At 60.9% G+C, this 20617-nt stretch overlaps 3 protein-coding genes across 3 annotated transcripts; 2 read left to right on the forward strand and 1 right to left on the reverse strand.

The window, feature by feature from the left end:
• The first annotated feature begins 238 nt into the window (after positions 1-238).
• On the forward strand, positions 239-4588 carry LOC134167587 (tubulin alpha-5 chain). Its single transcript, XM_062626392.1, has 4 exons — positions 239-380; positions 1916-2138; positions 2622-2770; positions 2979-4588. Exons 1-4 carry the CDS (start codon positions 378-380, stop codon positions 3948-3950), a joined length of 1347 nt encoding a protein of 448 aa, XP_062482376.1. The 5' UTR covers positions 239-377; the 3' UTR covers positions 3951-4588.
• Positions 4589-5511: 923 nt separating this feature from the next.
• LOC134167588 (tRNA endonuclease ANKZF1-like) lies at positions 5512-20323 on the reverse strand. The gene is given in 21 exon segments (XM_062626393.1): positions 5512-5706; positions 5795-5916; positions 5988-6083; positions 6158-6278; positions 6352-6485; positions 6566-6785; positions 14200-14328; positions 14842-14912; positions 15001-15168; positions 15281-15392; positions 15852-16125; positions 16567-16677; positions 16787-16942; positions 17165-17266; positions 17422-17644; positions 17866-18019; positions 18305-18420; positions 18707-18891; positions 19241-19343; positions 19726-19835; positions 20098-20323. Coding segments are annotated over 21 exon segments (2973 nt in total). The 5' UTR covers positions 20225-20323; the 3' UTR covers positions 5512-5567.
• On the forward strand, positions 7766-13522 carry GLB1L (galactosidase beta 1 like). The gene is given in 17 exon segments (XM_062626389.1): positions 7766-8188; positions 8191-8327; positions 8744-8916; positions 9216-9366; positions 9595-9655; positions 9891-9985; positions 10361-10541; positions 10626-10684; positions 10836-10957; positions 11148-11188; positions 11489-11607; positions 11743-11817; positions 11895-11984; positions 12120-12233; positions 12518-12649; positions 12994-13209; positions 13286-13522. Coding segments are annotated over 17 exon segments (2082 nt in total). The 5' UTR covers positions 7766-8091; the 3' UTR covers positions 13505-13522.
• Positions 20324-20617: the final 294 nt, after the last annotated feature.

The following is a 20617-nucleotide window of genomic DNA, read 5'->3' on the forward strand; positions in this document are numbered from 1 at the left end:
TGTGGCGCAGGATAGGGGCTGCAGTAGCTGCTCCGGGTCCTGGTGGCTGAGCACTGCCAGTAGCCCCGGAGGGCTAGAACCTAGATCTGCATCTCGAGAGCCTCCTGCTTCTCTCCCTGCAAAGGAGAAAGAGCAGCCCCGGGCCCTGCATCCCGGAGGTTCCTCCGGAGCCGGGAGAGCCCCAGGCAGGTTGCCGCTTCCCCCCGAGGGGGTTACTCCAGCCCGGCATGCAAATGTATCCAAATAAAGGGGGGACGGCGGCAGAGAGCCCCTCCCACCTATAAGAAGGCGCTGCGGAGAGGATTGCAGCAGCCGCAGCTCCGCGCTGAGCCCCGCCGCACCGAGCCGCCGGGACAGCCCGGACCCCCAGCAGCAACATGGTGAGTGCGGACACGGCGGCGGGCACGGTGCGGGGAGGGCGCTCGGTAGCTTCCCCCAGCCCGAGCACCGAGTACCGGGAAACCGCCGCGATGCGCCCTCTCCTTCCCCGCCGTGACCTTGGGCAGCCCTACCGGCCCCAGCCCTTGGGCAGCCGCTACCCCCCCGCTGCTCCTATCCGGTCCTCCCTCGCCGCCACAGTTCCGGGCGCCCAGGTCCTCCCCGCCTCCGCAGTGCGGGGCGCGCTGGGGATGGAGGGGGTGATCTGTCCGTCGGGGAATGGTGGCCGCGGACGGACGGGGACAGCTGCCGGGGCTGGAGGCGTCAGTCGGGCACCGGCAGCCTGGACTGGGCACTCGGCGGGGCTCCCCCCGCGGCACAGGGCGCCCCGTCGAGACTGGCGGCGGGGGGCGAGCGTGGGGGTCCCGGCCCTCCCGTCCCGTCCCTGCCCGCGGGTTCTGGCAGCGGCGAAGCGGGCCGGGGCAGCTCTTTAAACTGGGCAGTCACTGTTGCCCTCGCCTGGGGCCGGGGCTATATTTAGCTGCTCGGGAAGGGGCCGGGGCCGTGCCAGAAGGTGTATCGCAGCGCCTCGCCTGCCGCAGCGCTGACCGTGCTCTACTGAGGACCCTGCCCCGGGCCTGTCCCCACTCCCGGTGGGCTGAGGCTGCCCCCGGCCCTCCCGGTGGGGCAGGAGGACTTCTCCTCCGCTGGCACTGGGACGGGGCACGGACCCCATCACAGCTCGCAGCACTGTGCTGTCGAGGAATGAAGGAGCAAGGAGCCCCAGGACCCCTGGGCAGAGTCCTGGTGTCCTCCTCCGGGAGCAGGGATGCTAGGGCTAGCAGAGGATGGATGCCAGGGGTAGTGGAGCAGGCCTGCACCAGCAGGATGGGAGTGCAGGAGGCACATCTCCAGCTCACAGCCTTCTGCCCACATGGTTTTGCCGCACAGGATGGGACTGCGTAGCTTGAAGTATATCTGTGCTGCCTTGGAGACTGCTAGGCTTCACCCCCAGCCCTCCCTGGCTGCAAACCACTGCCCCTGCATTCCCAAGACCCCTCACCCCAGGAGGCTGAGTGCTTACCTGGCTCTGGAGAATCAAGTAGGGGGGTTTCCCTATACTGTTTGCACTGCATGGGTTAAGTACATACTCCCCATCAGTTGAGCACCTTGCTGGGCTGCTGTAGTCTGGAGAAGGAGGCGGTAGTGTGGTGGGTGCAGGGGACCTGGGCCACCTCTGCTCCATGTGCTGCTGGAGGACAGCCCTGGCCAGAGTCCTTGGGGTTGGTGGACCCCAGCAGGAGGGACACCAGAGCTGGCTCACAACCCAGCAAGATGCCTGTCCAAGGCTGAGGACAATGAGAGCCCTGTTGGGCCCCTCAGGAGCATGCAGGAGGTCACCCAAAGGAGCATGTGCTCTCTGGGACCACTGGCAGCTCCTATGCTGGTGGCTGTGTGGCACTGGCACAGGCAGATCCTTGCTGAGGTAGGTAGGACAGAGCTATGCTGGGATCTGACCCTTCCTCCCCCTCTGCAGCGCGAGTGCATTTCCGTCCATGTCGGCCAAGCCGGCGTCCAGATGGGAAACACATGCTGGGAGCTGTACTGCCTGGAGCACGGCATCCAGCCGGACGGGCAGATGCCCAGCGACAAAACCATCGGTGGAGGGGATGACTCCTTCACCACCTTCTTCTGTGAGACCGGGGCTGGGAAGCACGTCCCACGGGCCATCTTCGTGGACCTGGAGCCCACTGTGATTGGTGAGTGCTGGAGTTTGCATGGCCTGGGGTGCACCCATGGGTGGGTAGCAAGCAGCTGGTACTTGTGGTCTGCTGTCAGCATCCTGTACTGGGTTCAACATGAGGGCCCTTGTTTCCCCAGGAAAAGCCACAAGCCTGAGCACCAGCTTTTGTTCTTGAAGTGTCCTAGAGGCAGCGGTGCTGGTAGTCTCCGCTACCACATGTGCACAGAAAGAAACCAGCCCAACCGGAACTGCAGCTCCCACTGTGCCGCTGCAGCTCCCGATAGTGGGAGAACCTGAGCTCCTGTGCAGGGAGGTGACAGCCACCTCCTGCCAGAGAAACCTGATGCGGGTGGTGGCCCTGGTGACTTGTGGGTCCTTGGACATGGCCCTGGCAGGCAGAGCATGGATGAGGGATGGGTGCTCACACATGCTCCCCTGCTTGGCGCACAGCTCAAACCAACAGCCTCTGCCAGGCTCAACTCTCCCCTGTCTCCCCCAGATGAAGTTCGGGCTGGAATATACCGTCAGCTCTTCCACCCAGAGCAGCTGATCACCGGCAAGGAGGATGCTGCCAACAACTACGCCCGTGGGCACTACACTATCGGCAAGGAAATCATTGACCAAGTGCTGGACAGGATCCGGAAGCTGGTAGGTGACTGCAGAGGGGGTACATGTCCCCCTCTGGCTGAGATCCAGCATCGTGCTTGGGCTCAGAGCACACTGCAAACCCTGCTGTGCCCTGAGAGGTATCTGGAGCAGCCCATGGCAGGGTTGGACCAGGTCCTGAAGGGCCTCTGAACCATCTGGTATTCACAAATAAATCCATCTCAGAGCAATTTCACATTTCTCTCTGCAGGCTGACCAGTGTACAGGCCTCCAGGGGTTCCTCGTGTTTCACAGCTTTGGAGGTGGCACCGGCTCCGGATTCACCTCCCTGTTGATGGAGCGACTCTCCGTTGACTATGGGAAGAAGTCCAAGCTGGAGTTCTCCATTTACCCAGCACCACAGGTCTCTACTGCTGTGGTGGAGCCCTACAACTCCATCCTCACCACACATACCACCCTGGAGCACTCAGATTGTGCCTTTATGGTGGACAATGAGGCCATCTATGACATCTGCCGCAGGAACCTGGACATCGAGCGCCCAACCTACACCAACTTGAACAGACTCATTAGCCAGATCGTCTCATCCATCACAGCATCACTGCGGTTTGATGGGGCCCTGAATGTTGATCTGACCGAGTTCCAGACCAACCTGGTGCCCTACCCTCGCATCCACTTCCCACTGGCCACCTATGCCCCTGTCATCTCTGCAGAAAAGGCATACCATGAGCAGCTCTCAGTGGCCGAGATCACCAACTCCTGCTTTGAGCCATCCAACCAGATGGTGAAGTGCGACCCTCGCCATGGCAAGTACATGGCCTGCTGCCTGCTGTACCGTGGTGACGTGGTGCCCAAGGACGTCAACGCCGCCATCGCCACCATCAAGACCAAGCGCAGCATCCAGTTTGTGGACTGGTGCCCCACGGGCTTCAAGGTAGGCATCAACTACCAGCCTCCCACCGTGGTGCCAGGAGGGGACCTGGCCAAGGTGCAGCGCGCCGTCTGCATGCTGAGCAACACCACGGCCATCGCCGAGGCCTGGGCTCGCCTGGACCACAAGTTCGACCTGATGTACGCCAAGCGAGCCTTCGTGCACTGGTACGTGGGGGAGGGCATGGAGGAAGGGGAGTTCTCCGAGGCCCGGGAAGACATGGCTGCTCTGGAGAAGGATTATGAGGAGGTGGGCCTGGACTCCTACGAGGATGAAGAGGAGGGTGAGGAGTAGAGAAGCCCCCACCAACAAGGACCGTGCTCCTTCCCTGTGTTACCTGCAGAGACCCTTTGCAATAAACCATCTCAGAGCCCCCATGTCTCCCACTAACCCCCCAGCTGTCTCGGTTTCTTGCCAGGTCAGGTGTGTGGTGAGTGCTTCAGCTCTGCTGCTGGTGCGGCTATGCTTCCTCCCAGTACTCTCCCAGCTACAGCTTTGCTCCCTGTGCAGGTAAGAGCCCCTGGGTCCACTCTGAGGGCCATGGCACACATCCCATCCCACTCACTGGTCCAGCTGGTGGTGGATATTGCTTCCTTATGTGGTGTATACCCTGTGGTACATGGCCCCATGTTGTACCCTGGAGCTCAGGGGAGCAGGTTTAGCCTGAGCAAGAAAATACTGGTAGCTGCTGAGACTTCTCCCTGTTTGCAGCCTGAGGATTTGAGGGCCTACCTGGAAGGATAGTGGTTGAAGCAGTGGGTGCAGCCTGACACCCCTGTCCCTGTGGCCAAAGTGCAGGACAAGCAATGTGCTTGGCTCTGCGGTGCAGCAGGTGCACCCCACAATAGCATCCAGCATGGCATAAACCCCGTGGCTGCTTTACTGCTGTGTTGTGTTGAGAGGATTAAAGGTGGGGAGCACTCCCTGTGAAACTGCTTGTCTGCATCTCTTTTTTTTACTCCCCGTCTATGGGCAGCCCATCTGCTCCACGTCCCAGTGAGCATTTCCAGACAAGGGTGCTGTTGTGCTGTGGGGTGTCCGCAGGCTCTGCTCACTCCCATCCGCTGCGGCAGGGCTCTGGCAGCTCCTGGCCTGGGCATCCACCTCCCTCTCCTTGGGCACCAGATAAGTTCTGCCTGTTCTGCCACTGCCTGCCTATGCTGTGCCCCTGCTTGTAGTGCCCAGCCCCAGAGGCTCTCAACAGCAGTGCATCGCTGCAGCTGTAGAGTTGTGTTAACTCCCATCAGCAGCGTGCTGGGGCCATGGATTAACTTTCCCTGCTTACTGCTAATGCTCTGGCTGTGCTGGCCCAGTGGGGCTGTCCTTAGCTGTCCTCCACTATCCTTCCCCTCCAGCAATGCTTGGCTGCTTAACCCAGACAGCATGCCCTGCTCTCCTAATGCTCCTGGCGGGATCCCCTCCCCGTAGACAGGGACACATCCACCTCTGCAAGAACATCTTTTACTCCAAACACAAGGCAATGTTGGTGCCTGTGGCAATGTGGGAGCAGTGGCAGAGCAGGTGCTGGAACCCCCTGCCTTGCTGCAGCACAGCACCAGGACCCCAACTGCAGCTCTGCCCTGGCAGGGAGCAGCCCTCCTGGGGCACAGCAGCACTGCAGGGCCACTGCTGCCATCACCCTGGGGAGGTCCCACAGCACACTCCTCTGTAACCCCCGGGGCAGCCAGGGCCCTGTGTTTAGCAGCAGGTCACATGCCCACAGTTCTGGAACACAGACCAAGTCCCATGCAGCAGCATCCAGGGCACAGAACACTCCAAATACAACACATCCCAACAAAGAGCAGCAGCTCTCCCCTGACCACAGCAATCCTCTCTGCAATGGCTCCATGGGGCAGCTGCTTTTCCCCTGGGTCAGCTTCAGGTGCGTCGCCGCTTTGGGGTGGGACAGGCTCAGATCTGTGTGGTGTCCTGTCCCGCTGGCACTGGCTGCAGCCCCTCCAGCTGGTGGAGGATGTCGTTTATGCTGGGTCGTTCCTGGGGGTTCACTGTCATCATGGATGAGAGCAGGCGCTGCAAGGCAGCCGAGTACCTGGAAGACAAATGGTGAGGTGGGTGTCCATGTGGTGTGCAACACAGGAGGCTGCCTGGGAGCAGGGTTACCCTCCTCAGCCCCTCACCTGGTTGTGGAGGGCACAGTGATGGGGTTCTGCACTGCCAGAGCCACGCTGTCGCCTTTCTGGAAGATGGCATCATAGGGGCCCTCCCCAAACATCATGCAGTACAGCACACAGCCTAGGGACTGGAGCATGGTGGGGGGTCAGAGCTGTCCCACAGCAGTGGGGGACAGGGACCAGGGGTCCAGATCCTTACCCAGATATCCGTGCGCTCATCTATGATGCACTGGCTTGGCACCGTGAAAAGCTCGGGGGCACGGTAGGAGATGGTGCAGCGCTGGGCAGCCCAGTCCTGCAGAGAGGAGGGTGAGGATGAAGGGCCCAGGAACGGGACAGGCTGGTGGGGCGATGTCCCAGACAACCCACCTGCAGGGCCATGGCCTCCCGAGAGTTGCTGACTTCGATGCGAGCTTGGTTCATGGAGCCCAGGTCCATCAGTACAGGCCGGTCATCTTCATCCAGCAACACATTGGTGGGCTTGAGGTCCCTGTGCGGATGGATGTCACTGACTGCCCGCTCAACCCCCTGCCAACCCCCCAGCTGAGGCTGCCAGCCCCCACCTGTGTGCATAGCCCTTGCTGTGGATGGCTTGCAGGCCACTGCAAATGCTATGGAGGATGAGAAGGATTCGCTGCTCTGGCATGAAGGTCCCTTTCTTTCGCAGTGCTTCCACCTCACTCCAGAGGGTCCCCCCCTGGCAAATGCAAGCAGACGGTCACCACAACTGCTCCTGGTGTCAAGGGGGTCGGGGACAGCTGGGGGACCTCCCGTCACCTTCACGTAGGGCAGGAGGAGCCAGGCTTCGTGCTTGGCACCCTTCTCCACCATGCAGTGGGCCACCAGGCGCAGGATGTTGGGGTGGTCGAAGAGGCCATGCATCTCCACCTCGTGCAGGGCAGCCTGGTGGTCCTCCTTGTCATGGCATAGGATGCGCTTCAGGGCATAGAAGCGCCCATCCCGCAGGCCTTCCACCAGGTCCACATAGCTGAAGCCCCTGCAAGGTGACGAGCACAGTGTGGGTCAAGTGTCACACTGCTGTGGCACCCGCATCGGGACCACAAGTGTGAGCACCAAGAGGAGGGGAGCACAGGGCAGTGGGTGCCTGCACCCCTCTCCATGAGAATACCCCAAACATGCACGTTCCCCCTACCTTGGGGACACATGCCAGACATCCAAAGTATCCCCCTCTCTGCATGAACAACCCCACTGGTCCAATCACCCCTACTCCCATGCGTCCAAACACCCACTCCTGGGCATGACTGAGCCCTGCCTCCTAGCATGAGAATACTCTGCCATACACAAGCACCCACTATGTTCAAGCATCTTCCCTCACCACACTCAAGTATCACTCCTAACAAGCACAAACGTTGCCTGCGTTCAAGCATCTTTGCACCATGCTCAAGCATCCCACACACACCTAAGCTTACCCTGCCTGCCTGAGCATTACCCCCATGCCCAAACATTTCTTATAACTGAGCACACCCTCATCCCCCATCCCCTATGTGCACGCATCACCCCCACACCCAAGCAGCCCCCCCATGCTTGAGCATCCCCCCGGGCACAAGCACCCCCATGCCCGAGCAGCCCCATGACAAACCATTCCTCCATGCCCAAGCATCCCCCAATGTCCAAACATACCCATGCCCAAGCATCCCCCCGTGCACAAGACCCCCCATGCCCGAACATCCCCTATGCCTGAGCATCCCCCCCCACGTCCGAGCATCCCCTCACGCCCAAGCCCCCCCGGTGACCGAGCCCCGCCATTGCCGCCCCGCTCGCACCCCTCCGCCAGCCGGTGCAGAACCAGGTACCGCGCTCCCCCCAGGCTGACGGTGCCGCGCGAGCAGACGCACAGCGCCTGCCCCATCGCCCGCCCGCGTCATCGCCCGCCGCCGCGCGTCACCCGTTGCGTCACCCGTCGCGTCACCCAGCGGGCGGGGCACTGCCGCCTGCCCGGTGCCCGCTGCGGCGCGGAGGGGGTCTCACGTTCGGGACCCGGCGCGCTCACTCCGCATTGAGACCGGGGTGGAACGCGGTGCGGCGGCATCCCCCGCCTCCGAGCGGTGCGGGAGAGCAGCAGCACCCCCGCAACCGCGGCTGTAACCGAGGCTCCACCAGCTCTGATGGAACAAGTGGGCTGAGCTCCCTCGAGGGCGTTTTGACTGGTGGTGACACTTCCGAGGCTCCTTGTCCCGCCACGTGTGTCACCCACCACCCCGGGGGGCACCGCGGATGTGCGGAACCGGCTCGGGGTGTGGTGGGCTGCCCACATCCCATGCTGGGTGGGCTCTGGAGGGCTGATGTGCAGCTGGGACCACGCACAGGGGGCCAGAGCTGCTCACCCGCTATGCGATGTTCCCCCCAGGCTGTGCTGCTGCTCCCGCTCCCTGCTTGTAGGACCTGGAGGAAGCGCCCGGTACCTGTCACGAAGGATCATGTGACGGGGGTGTCCACGTCCGCCTTTGTCCCTCCTGCCGGGCGCCCAGCAAGGATGGCTCTTACCCTGCTGCTGGCGGCGGGGCTCCTGCACGCGCAGGTTAGCGAACACGGGCGGAAAGTTTGGGAGAGGTGCGGGGGCTGAGCTGTGAGGGATCCGGTGGGATGGCTCCCGGATCTGCCGTGTCTCTGCTCTTCCTGCTGTGGCTCCTTCTGCTGCACAATGTCCCCCTTGCACTCCCTGCACCCGTCCCCAGCTGCATGCATCCCACAAACTGCTGCAAGCCCAGCTGCAGGATGTTTGATTAGCGAGGGGGGGCACCAGGTGGTGTAGATGACTGCCCTGCTTGTCCCTCCTGCTCTCCCAGGACAGCATGGTGTCCGCCTTGTCCCTGCCGCGAGGATGGAGAGTCCTCCCCGGGAACCAGTCCCATCAGTCCCTGTCCCAGCATGGGAGGGGGTGGCTGGGCTTCTGGAGGGTCTGCAGCCACCCCCAGCACTGCCCCTCTGCCTCAGGCCTCCCCCCTGTCACGCTCCTTTGAGCTGGATTATGAGGAGGACTGCTTCCGCAAGGATGGTGTTCCTTTCCGCTACATCTCAGGCAGCATCCACTACGCCCGTGTCCCACGCCCTGCCTGGAGGGACCGGCTCCTCAAGATGTACATGAGTGGGCTGACCGCTGTGCAGGTGTAAGTGACGGGTCACAGCCCACAGCTGCCCCTCAGTGTCTCTGGGGTTCTTGGAGCAGAGACAGAGGCAAAGGTGCTGTCCAATCGCAGTCACTTTTTGCTTTGGGCTGACTACAGCTCACAGGACACCCCTGCCAGACATGGATGAGGCTGGGCTGGTCCCAGTGCATCCCCATTTGCCATCCTCTGATCAGGCTGGAAGTGAGTTCCCAGGAGCAGAGGGACCAGCCTGTGGGATGGTTCCCCATAATACTGCAGTGCCCATAGCCCTCATGTGCTGATCTTTCCTCTCACCCCAGCTATGTCCCTTGGAACTACCACGAGCCATGGCCAGGGGTTTATGACTTTGTGGGGGACCGGGATGTGGAAGCTTTCCTGGACCTGACAGCAGAGCTGGGGCTGCTGGTGATCCTGCGGCCGGGGCCCTACATCTGTGCAGAGTGGGAGATGGTGAGCCCCAGACCCCAGCCTGGCAGAGAAGGGTAATGGGTGGTCTGGGAAGGGGATGGGTGCTCCGACTCTGCTGCCAGGCCAGCCATGCCCAGGCTGCTGCCATGTGGCACACATGGCACTTTGGTGCTGAGGATTAGCAGTGCGCTGACCGGGTTTCGGCTGTGTGCCAGCGTGGGCTGCTGAGCAGTTCCTCTGCCTCCCTCCCTGCTGTGCATGTTTCCTCAGGGTGGCCTGCCCTCCTGGCTGCTGTGGAAACCAGACATTGTGCTGCGCTCCTCCGACCCCGGTGAGCCTTGGCATGGGGCTGTGACCACCATGTCCTCAGAGCCTGGTGCCAGTTCCCATGCACCTGCCTGCATGGTCTCCCCCATCCTCTTCTGTCTTCTTCTTGGGAGCCCTGAAGTTTGTCCTCCACCTCCCCCATCACATTTGGCCCTGCCCCTTACTCCTCCTGGCAGGGCTGGCTGTGTGTGGGCTGGGGTGGACACTGCAGCCAGGTGAGCTGTCCTCTGTCCCCCCAGCCTACCTGGCAGCTGTGGACTCCTGGCTCCATGTCCTGCTACCCAAGATCAAGCCACGCCTATACCAGCATGGGGGGAACATCATCAGCGTACAGGTAGGGTGCTGTAGGGCCTGGCCCCCTGCCCTATCTGGGTTGCCTTTGGATGTGCCCCCAAAAGCCACCTGTGCCCCCTACACCATGACCTCATCTGGCACAGCTTGCTTAGATAAATCCCGCCCAGCCTCTAGGCCTGGCTTTCAATCCAAGGGCTGGGACTCTGGGGTACCCATCAGAACCCCAGCTGTGGTCTGAGGGACACTGGCAGAGCTGGAGGTCATGGTGGGGCTGGAAGGTTGTTCTCAGGATCCACCTGGGGACTGTCATGACATCTGATGATGTCAGGAGGGAAGGGGGCAGCTGGTGCTCGTCCCAGTGGGCAGGGGGACCTGCCATGTATATGCTGGGTACCAGCCCCTACCCTGTGTGCAGGTGGAGAATGAATATGGGAGCTACTACGCCTGTGATTATGGGTACCTACGGCACCTGCTGGGCTCCTTCCGGGCGCTGCTGGGGAGCGAGGTGCTGCTCTTCACCACCGATGGCACGCGGGCAGAGGAGCTGCACTGCGGCACGCTGCAGGGGCTCTACGCCACCATCGACTTTGGGCCAGGTACCCCTCAGCGTGGGGGGGCAGGAGATGGGGTGAGAGTCCCTGCTTTGTCCCTCTCCAACCTCCCTCCCTGCACTTCCCCAGGCTCCAATGTGACGGAGGCATTTGGAGCCCAGCGCTGGGTTGAGCCAAAGGGGCCCCTGGTGAGCTTGACATTAACCCCCACTGTGGGGGGGCAATGACACATCACAGCTTTGGGGAGGTGGATGGCTGAGGGGGCAAGGCTACGGGTGACAGAGGCTGACAGAGGGGTGACAGGAGCTCTGGGCAGGTGACAGTCTCTTTGGTCCCCAGGTGAACTCCGAGTACTACACAGGCTGGCTGGACTACTGGGGGGAGGCTCACACCAGCACCAGCTCGGTGCATGTGGCCCGGGGGCTGGAGGACATGCTGCAGCTGGGAGCCAGTGTCAACATGCAAGTAGTCAGCTGGTGGGGCACAGCCTGGGGGGGTTTGCCCTCCCATCTGCAGCACTGGAGTGGGCATTGCTGCTTGCCTTCATCCCACAGGCCTCAGCAGGCAGGGCTGGCACTGGGCACAGCAGGGCATGATCAGCCCCTGCTGGGTCTGTGGGGTGCTGATGGGGCTCTCTGGGGTGTCCCGTAGGTACATGTTCCATGGAGGGACAAACTTTGCCTACTGGAGTGGTGAGTAGGTGGCTGCCCTAGGGAGGGGGTGCATGCTGCAATGCTGGAGGGCTTTTCTTGGCTATCTCTGAGGAGGCTGCTTTAGGCTCCTGTTCTGTCCCATGGTGCGTTCTGACCCAAGGGCCCCTGAACCCAAGCTTGTCCCTCCCTTGTGACTCCTTTTGTCCCCAGACAGAGACTCCCAGTTCTGGGTCATGCCCCTCCATTGCATTGCAACCATGGAATGCAGAGCTCACTGGGTTCCATGCCCTGAGCTCTGGCAGAGCCCCTTCCTCCAGCTCCCATCGCTTCCCTGGCCAGGTGCTGACTTCAAGGACCGGTACAAACCAGTGACCACCAGCTACGACTATGATGCCCCACTCTCGGAAGCAGGAGACCCCACTGAGAAGCTGTTTGCCATCCGCACGGTCATCAGCAAGGTGCTGAGCCTGGCAGGAGGAGGAGGACAGTACTGGGCACCACTGCCCGTGCTAAGGCACAGCGGGACAAGGAGCTTGCAGGGAAAGGGATGCCTCCTGCTTGCCCTGGGGGGCAGCTGACAGCTTGCTCTTCAGTTTCAGCCCCTGCCAGCTGGCCCGATGCCACCCGCCACCCCCAAGTATGCCTATGGCCAGGTGGCCCTGCAGAAGGTGAGCACCTGCTCTTGGGGCTGTGCTGCCCTGCCTGGCACTGCCTGGCTGCCCAGCGCCCAGCCCTCTCTTTGCAGCACGCTGACCTCCTGGATGCCTTGGATATGCTGTGCCCCTTCGGGCCCATCCAGAGCCGGTTCCCCCTCACCTTTGAGGCCATAAAGCAGGTAGGGGATAGATGCAGCAGAGACACTGAGGGAGATGCTCCTAGGCTTGTTTGCCGTGCCCTGGCTTTGAGATGGAGGAGCAGAGCTTGTCTTCGGCCCTGTTTCACTTTCTGTACCCTCTGCTGTGTCCCACAGGCCCATGGATTTGTGGTGTACCGCACACAGCTGCCCCGGGATGTCCCGGACCCAGCCACGCTGGGCGCTCCTCCCCACAGCATCTGTGACCGTGGCTATGTGATGCTGCAGAAGGTGAGGATACAGGAGCACAGCCATCCCTTGCCCAGTGCTCAGGAAGCCTCTGGGTTCTGCTGGCAGCAGGGCTGTGCCATTCCAGAGGCTCAGGAACAGGCAGGGTGCAGAGCCACACTGAGCCCTTGTGTGGTAGTCCTCTGGCACAAATTTGCCCCCTTCGGGGTTAGAGGGCAGCCCTGGGCTGGCTCTGGGGAGCAGGATGTTACAGTGGCAGGCTGTCAGCAGGGTTTGGGGTGGTGCGATGTGGCCATGCGGCACCAGTGCTGACCCTGTGGCTGCAGGAGTACTGTGGGACACTGGAGAGGGATGGGCAGACAACACTTCGTGTGATGGGGAGAGCAGGGGACACCCTGGATGTGCTCCTGGAGAACATGGGCAGGATCAGCTTCGGGGCCAACACCAGTGACTTCAAGGTGAGGGCAGTGGGTCCTGGGGCTCTGGATGGGATGGCCTGGCCACCTGTGTGGCCGAACAGCCCCTCTTCTGCCATCCACAAGACCTTGGCCATGGCAGGGCCAATCCAAACCTGCTTCCTGGTCAATCTCACACCACCCTTGGCAAACCTACCAGGATAAGGCTGTAAGGTGGGCACCCCTCTCTCTCATTTACACTGCCACAGCAGCCAGGGCTGCATAGCCCCTTGGAAGTGATCCCATTCCACCTTCACTGTCGCGAAGGGCACATGCCCCGGGGAAACCAAGGGTGCTCCTGCCTTGGCACAACCTGCTGCATTATTTTCCTTCCTGCTCCATCTCAGGGCTTGCTGGGGAACCTCTCTTTGGACTCCAGTCCTCTCAGCAACTGGCTGATCTATCCCCTGGACATAGACACTGCTGTCCAGCAGGGCTGGCCCCACGCTGCCCTGCCAAAATCAAGTAGAAGGGGCAGAGCAGGGCCAGCCTTTTACACTGGGACCTTTGAGACCCCTGGCATCGCCTGGGACACCTTTGTGAAGTTCCCAGGTTGGAGCAAGGTAAGGTGGTGTGTATAGCCGGGAAAGGGAGTGAGGGTGAACAGCAGCACAGCTTGGTTCCATATTTATCTTTCAGGGCCAGCTATGGATAAATGGCTTCAACCTGGGCCGGTACTGGCCCCGCCGTGGGCCCCAGCAGACCCTCTTTGTACCAGGCTCGGTACTGCACGTTGGCCACCCCAACAACATCACAGTGCTGGAGCTGGAGGGTGCACCCTCCACTCCTCTCTTGCTCTTTCTAGACCACCCCCTTTTCAACAGGACCCTCAGCCACAGCACTGCGGCCACAGAATAAACACTAGGCTGCCAGGCAGCAGTGTCACCTCTTGATGGGGCTGTAGAGATGCACAGGGAGGAGCAGAGAGGCTGCAGAGCCCTAGGAAAGGGGCACATGTCCTGGCATGGACATCCCGAGCTCCTGCCCTCCTCTGGGGCAAGGCAGGGGAAAGGGGCCCAGGACTGAACTCTTTTTTGCATGTTAATCTCACACTTGTCCAAAATCGTTCCAGGGCTCATGCTGACTCCCCCACACACCTCGGGGGTCAAGGCACCTCTTTATTGCTAATGCAGACAGAGGAGGTAGTTGCTAACATGATACAGCCAAGACATTAATGGCATCCAGGAGAGGGGAGGGCAAAGCACAGCCTAGATGGCACCCAGAGGCATGGCTGTAAGTAGCCCAGAGCTGCATGGTCTGCATGTGTCAGGCTCTGTCCCACCACCACATACAGCAGCCTATGAGGTAGCCATGAGAAAAGCTGGCAGCAGGACACCTGCCACAGAACAGTCCTGCCTCCTCACAGTAGCCCATGGGAACCGCTCAGCTGTAACATCCCCACTGGGATACTCATGCCCAGAGCCTTGCCAGTTGCACCAGAGTGTGACGTGGCCAACTCAGTCCCCTGGACCAACACTGCTCTGCAAGTGCTTCCAGTGCTCTGCAAGTTCTGAATGCCCCCACCCCACCGGCCCTTGGCAGGTAGCAGCAGCCCCCAGCCTTATGTGTGGGCAGCCCGAGCCCGGCGGTGTGTTTGCAGGCAGGCTGTGGAGCAGAAGGAGAAGTCGAGGTAATGGAAAGGGATGCGGCCCAGGAGGGACTCTCCACAATGCCAGCAGCGGCTGCAGGAAAGAGCAGAGGTGGCTCTGAGTGAAGGGGTCGCTGGCAAAAGAGAGGAGGGGATTCACTGCCTGAACTGTGACGAGACACCAGGAGCATGGTGTGAGGCACTTCAAGGCAGGCTGAACATGGGGGAAATCTGGCCCCATAAGGGGTTGTAAAGCCCCTGCCCAGATCAGCATGGGCAGGGCTGGCTGCCCATAAGCCTGTGTGGTGGCACACAGGGAAGGGACATGGTATGTGAGATCAGGGACAGGGGCACAAGAGTGGTTGGGGGGGTTGGCTTGCCACAGATCTGGCTGCAAGTGGATCAAGGTGACCTTCACAAAACATCGGGGGGGGGGGGGAAGGGGGCAGGGCACGAGGGAGAAAGGGAGAAAGCTTTTACACAGGGGTTAATAGGAATTGAGTGGACCAGAATAGCTTTAGACTGGAAATGAGAATTGGAGCAAGAAGGGCAGGGAACAGCTGTGCTGGCATTGGGGTCTGTAAAGTAATGCTGCTGGGGCTGTTACCTGACGTTAGCAAGAGTTGTGCCAGTGTCCTGCAGCTGCACAGCCAGCCTCCGCTCAGCAGCCAGTGCCCTCTGGGGAGCAGAGACACAGCTTAGTCCCCCACGGAGCCCACCACACTGACTGCCCCAGCTGGGCTGGATTCCTCATGCATGGCCTCACCTTCTCCCTGTCGGACAGGGCTGCGAACCGCTGCTTCTCCACCTGCTCCTGCTCCTGGCGCTGCCGCTCTTCCCGCTGTGCCTGCTCTCGCTGCTTCCGCTGCGCCTTCTGTGCCCGCTTCTTCTCCAGCTTCTTGGCCTCCATCTCCTGTGTCAAGGGCCCTGGCACCTGCGGGCAGAGGGCAGTCAGTATCTCCCACTGCACCATGAGCAGTGGCAGAAGTGAGCAAGAGGTGTTTTGTTCTGGGGTCCCCCAGCCCCTAGAAAGGGAGAGCACCCACCTTGGCACGGCTGTAGTCATACTTGTCCGGGTGGTCCACCATGAACTTGCGGAAGGTGTTGCGGGTCAGTTTGTCAGCAGAGACACAGTACGGGGTCCTCTCCTGATCATCTCTGAAGACAAGGAAGACCAGCTCACTCTGCTGTCCCATGGGGCTTTGAGCCCAGCGACTCCCCAGAGATGTGCAACAGGTACTGCAGGCCAGGCTATTGCTGCCAAGGACAGAGAGTTGCTTATCCCTGCAGCAGAATACCCTAAATCCTTCCCTTTTTGCATCTGAAATGCCCTGAAAAGGGTGGTCTGATCCCTACCCTCTGGACTGCCTACCAATAAACCTGGGAGCACTTTGGGGCAGTGCCTGCCCACTGCTGTACCAGACCAGGCAGGCAGAGAACAGTGGTTCAGCTCTTATGCCTCCTGTAACAAACCAAGACATCCCATCTGGCAGACACCAAGCCTGGCTGTCTCAGAACAAGGCTGGTACCAGTCTCCCTTAGCTGAGACAGGAACGAGCCACTGGGCTCCCACAGCAGGGTTGTGCTCCTCAACCACTGGGCACCCTGCAGCCGTACCTGAGGGCAGGGTCCGCTCCTGCCTCCAGCAGCAGGCACACAGCCTCAGCCTTCCCTGCCCGCGCTGCCACGTGAAGCAGGGTGCAGCCGTGCTCATCCATGGGCTGATTGAGCAGGGAGTGTGGCATATCCAAGGGCTGTGTGCCCTCCCCACCCTTGCTGGCCCCTGACAGGGCCCTGTGCTCTGGTACACCCAGGAAGTGTCGCAGCATCCCCACATCCCCCGTTTTGCAGGCGGTGAACAGGGCATCACGGACCTGGGTCTGAGGGTTGCCTGTAAGGGAAGAACAAGAAGGGAGTCTGATGGCTCCCCGAGCAGAATGGTGCTCTGGTATGACTAGGAAGCACACATGGCACAGTTAAAGAACTGTCCTGCTAGCTGGATTTGGGCACTGCAGGATCTCCAGCACCATCAGAGTCTGTGACAATATGTCATGGCATTGCTTGGCACTGCTGGCAGCAGTTGAGCCCTCTCCCGAGATGAGACCCACTCCAATTCCCCCAACACTCCTGACTTAGCCAGGTGCTGACCATCCCCTGAGTTCAGAGCTACTGCTCTGTACACAGGGCTCACTCAAAGGCATTTAGGTTCACAACAGCCATTCCACACACAGTTGCTCTGGGCACCTGTGTGACAATGAGCTCTCCACCCCACTGCAAAGCCACCAGGAAATGGGGCAGGCACTCACCCAGCCCAGCTCCAGACCCTAAGTACCTCCATTGTCCCAGGGAAGGGGCTCAGCCTCCCCTTGCAGCTCTGTCACCAGCTCCAGGCCAGGGTGTCCGCACTGGGTACCATGGCATCGCATCTCTTCAGCACAGGGACCTGCACAGGGAGCACATGGTGAGGGAAAGGGCATGGCAGCCTTCTGCATGCACCCCAGACATGGCAGTCCCTTCCCCTACACCTTCCTACACTGCCCCCAGCCCCTCACCTTTCTCCACCTTCTTGTCCCTCTTCTTCCTCTTTTTGCGGTTTCGCTTGCGCATCACCTCGAACTCCCGGAGGTCCAAGGTCCCAAGTGTCACTTCCACAGTCTCCAATTCCCCTGCAGGGCTTTCTTCCTCCTCTTCTTTCTCCTCCTCTGGGGCTGAGGGGGATGGTAAGACAGGGGCTGAGGCCCCCCCCCCCCAGCACAAATCACTGGTCTCAGCCAAGCACACCCTGCCCTTCTGCCCAGCACAAGTTCCCACCCCGCAAATCCCCACTGTGGTGCCAGGCCTTGTCACAGCGCTGCAGATCTGGTTCTGCATCGTAATACCAGACCCCCATGCTTGCTCAGAGACACATCTCCTTCCATGGCTCAGCTCACCACTCATGTCGTCCTGCGGGGGATCCACCTCTACTTTCTGCCGCCTCTTCTGCCAGCCCTTCCGGGGGGACCCAGTGATATCCTCCAGTGGCGTGTCCTTCCCTGGGCAGCAAGGGTGCTCCTGTCATTGCCTGGGCACATGGAGCACCCCATGGAGACCTAGCACCTCTACCCCATAGGCAGCATCCGCTAGTGCACAAAGGACCACATCACCCTACCTGCTCTGACCCACAGTCCCTGGGGCTGGTCAAACTCACCATACACCTGCAGGCTGGCCAGCATGCTGTGGACTCGCAGCACCTCTCGCAGGGTGGCCCTGCGGGTGCTGAGGGGGATGTGGAAGATGCGAGGGTCGCCCCAGCTGAGGGGTGGGTTCCTGCCACTAAAGAGCAGTGCACGGTTGTGACGAGGGGCCCGCAGGAAGATGCGCTGAGCTTCATTGAGGTGCTGTGCCCAGGCCAACAGCAGGTCCTGAATATCCTGGGGAGGAAGGGGAGGCACTGTGGAGTACTGAGCACACTGCGTGGATACAGGTAGCTCTGGAGCAGGAACAGACCCAGGACAGAGCAGCCTCAGTTGAGCCCTGACTCTCAGCGCTCACACCCCACCCAAGTTCTCCAGCAGCTTTGTGGTGGCACCTCTCAAAGCCAGCCACAGCCATGTCTCCCTGCCCAAAGCCCCGTGCTGTGGTGCATCCTCACCTTGAGCAAGGCAGCCTCATTGTAACGCCGCAGGGAGGCTCCAGCTGATCTGGGTGCCGACCCTGGGGTGTGGGCATCCCACAGGCTCTGGGCTGTGCCCCGCCGGGCTCGCACTGTGTAGCGGTGGAATGTCTTGTGCTCCTGCACCTGGGGGCTGTGGAGAGGGGCAAGCATGAGCAACAGGGCCCATTCATGCAGAGGACCTGATGCTCCTGGGACCCTGGAGGGCTTGTGGCTTGTCCCTGGGGTCCTAAAGATTAGTATTTCTTTAGCAGCACAACTGGGTTTAGTCAGCTTTCAAGCAAAGACTGGCAGCTGTGGGTTCCCAGGGTGTGGTAAGCACTGTGACAAAGGAGTGCACGGAGGGCTGGCCATTCAATGCCCAGTGCCACTGACCATGTTCAGAGGGGCAATCCCAGCTCTGTACCCCTGTACTCACCCTCGGAACACAGCTCCTGCGAAGTGCCCGCCACCCATCATCAGCACAACCCAGCATGTGCTCGCATCGAGGCTCTGCAGTGATGCTGCCAGCTCCACTGGCTCCTCTCTGCCACCCTAATACATAGACACCCTTGCTAGCACCCATGGGTTCACCTTGTTACCTCTTGCTGTCCCCCAGGATAGAGACCAACCCCTCTGCCAGCACCAGAAGCAGGTTTCTGGAGCAGCTCAGCATTAAAAACCAGACGACCAGCAAGCCTAGGGCTTTGACCTGATACCACAAACCACCCTTCCCACCATGGCACGTGGGGGAGGGGGGGACTGTCAGACAGACGACTACACCCCAATGCCACCTATCTCCTCTGGGGTCCCTCTCCCAACAACCTGGGCTGTGACTTGCCTTCCCGGTGCCCAGCACGCAGCGGTAGGCAGAAATGAGCTGGCCCTCTGCATTGCGGAACAGCACCTTGTGGGAACGTGGGATCTGGAGGGTCCCAGGACTGTTGCTGGCAGAGGGCAGCAACTCCGACTCACTGCTTGAATCAGAGTTCTCTGAATCGGACCCCGAGATGCTAGAGACACTACCTGCAAGGGAGATAAAATGAAGCACTACGGCTAGGCAAGGATTAAACAGCAGCCTCCCCAAAATCTTGCAGGTGACTCCAAAAGCTAGCCCAGAACCCTGTACACGTCCTGTCCAATACAGGGGTCTGGGGCTCTAGCCCAAAGACTCCCTGCCTAGGCAAAGGCTGAGGTAGAACACCCTCTTCTCCCCATAACAAGTCAGCAGGGCTTAGGAGCAGTGGTGCATTCCCAGAAAACTCCAGAGGGGCAGAACAAAGGGACTCTGAGGCAGCAGAGGTACCCAAACGTTTCACCACTGGACAGACTGGCCGCAGCCCCTGGGCTCTGCTGGGATAGCTCCATTCTTCACCTGCACGGGTCTTCTCCTCAAACGCTTCTACTGGCAATGTCTGGCGCCCCAGGAGCCGCTGCTTTAGGTTGAAGCGATGCCAGTCGAGACGGTAGTGCTCAGTCTATGGAAGAAAGAGGTATGAGCCAGCAGGGTCTTGGTCCATGGAAACCCCCACCACCAAAGGGCCTGAGGTGACAGACCCTGAGGGCTGAACTGATGATTGTACCCTACAGTGATCCAGACTGGAAGACTACATTAAGTAGTTAGCCACCTAACAATTAACCTGAAAAGGCATAGGCCTGTGCTGCATGTACTGTTTACCTCCAGTAGATGACATTTTAGGCAATAACATGTAGTATTTAAGTACCAGATCCCAACAGGACACAGCCAGTGGAGCTCTGGGAAGCAGGCAGCATTGGGCTGCACCATGCTGGGGCTGAGCCTCTGCAGTAGGACCCCACCATCCTGCTCCTACTTTATGCTGGCTTCTCAGCCCCACTCACCTGCTCCTCCCGGCTGCTGAACACTTGCTCACAGGTGGAGCAGCACATCCGCTCTGGCACCGCATGGACCCCATGGGCTTTCTCCTCACTGCCAGCGGCTGCGGGTTTGTCTGGAAGAAGGAGGAAAGGCTGTGCACAGGTGGCTCCCCAGGCTGCACTGCAAAGAGCAGGGCCTCCTGGGTCTCTTTTCAGCCACGAAAAGAGCCCTATGGCTGTAGAAGGAACTTGCGGACCTTGGTACCCATCCACCAGGCAGCTCCCATGCTCCAGGATGGCCACTTAAGCTGTGCTGGGGACAGAGCTCCTTCTCTATGGCCGACAGGAGCTTGGGCGCACACTCCACCCCCCGCGGCCCCGCGGAGCCCCACTCACCGTGGCTCACCGGTGCCGGCTCGGCGCCCCAGGCCTCCGCAGCAACTCCGGTGAGGAGGGTGAGCCCGCGCAGCAGGACGGCGTCCTGGGCGGCCTCGAAAACCGACCTGCTCTCCGGGGCCGCCATCGCTCCTGCTCCCCGCGGAACGGACAGCGCCTGAGCCACGGGCCTGCACCCGGGGCCGCCGAGAACCACCCGCGGGTGACCGAGCGGGCCCTGTCTCCCCGCCTGACCGGGTCTCCCCCCCGGTCCGCGCCCCGCGGCGTCTCTGCAGCGGGACCCACCCACAGGCTCTGCCCCCGGGTCCCCCCACCCCGTTAGTGCCCCAGGGCCGTTATCGCCGCGATTCCTCCTTTGTCCCCCAGCGAAGCTGCTGACCCCATGGACCGAGCGAGCGACCCCCGCCGCCGGTAAAGGGGACACGCACCTTGTCACTCACGTGCAGCCGCCACCCGGAAGCACCACTCAGCTGTCAAACGTCACATCCCACCCGCCTATGGACCGCCGCTAAGCCCAGCC

This window comes from Pezoporus occidentalis, unplaced genomic scaffold, assembly GCF_034315485.1.
Source record: "Pezoporus occidentalis ecotype Australia unplaced genomic scaffold, CSIRO_AGI_Poc_V1 ctg291, whole genome shotgun sequence".
Classification (NCBI taxonomy): Eukaryota; Metazoa; Chordata; class Aves; order Psittaciformes; family Psittacidae; genus Pezoporus; species Pezoporus occidentalis.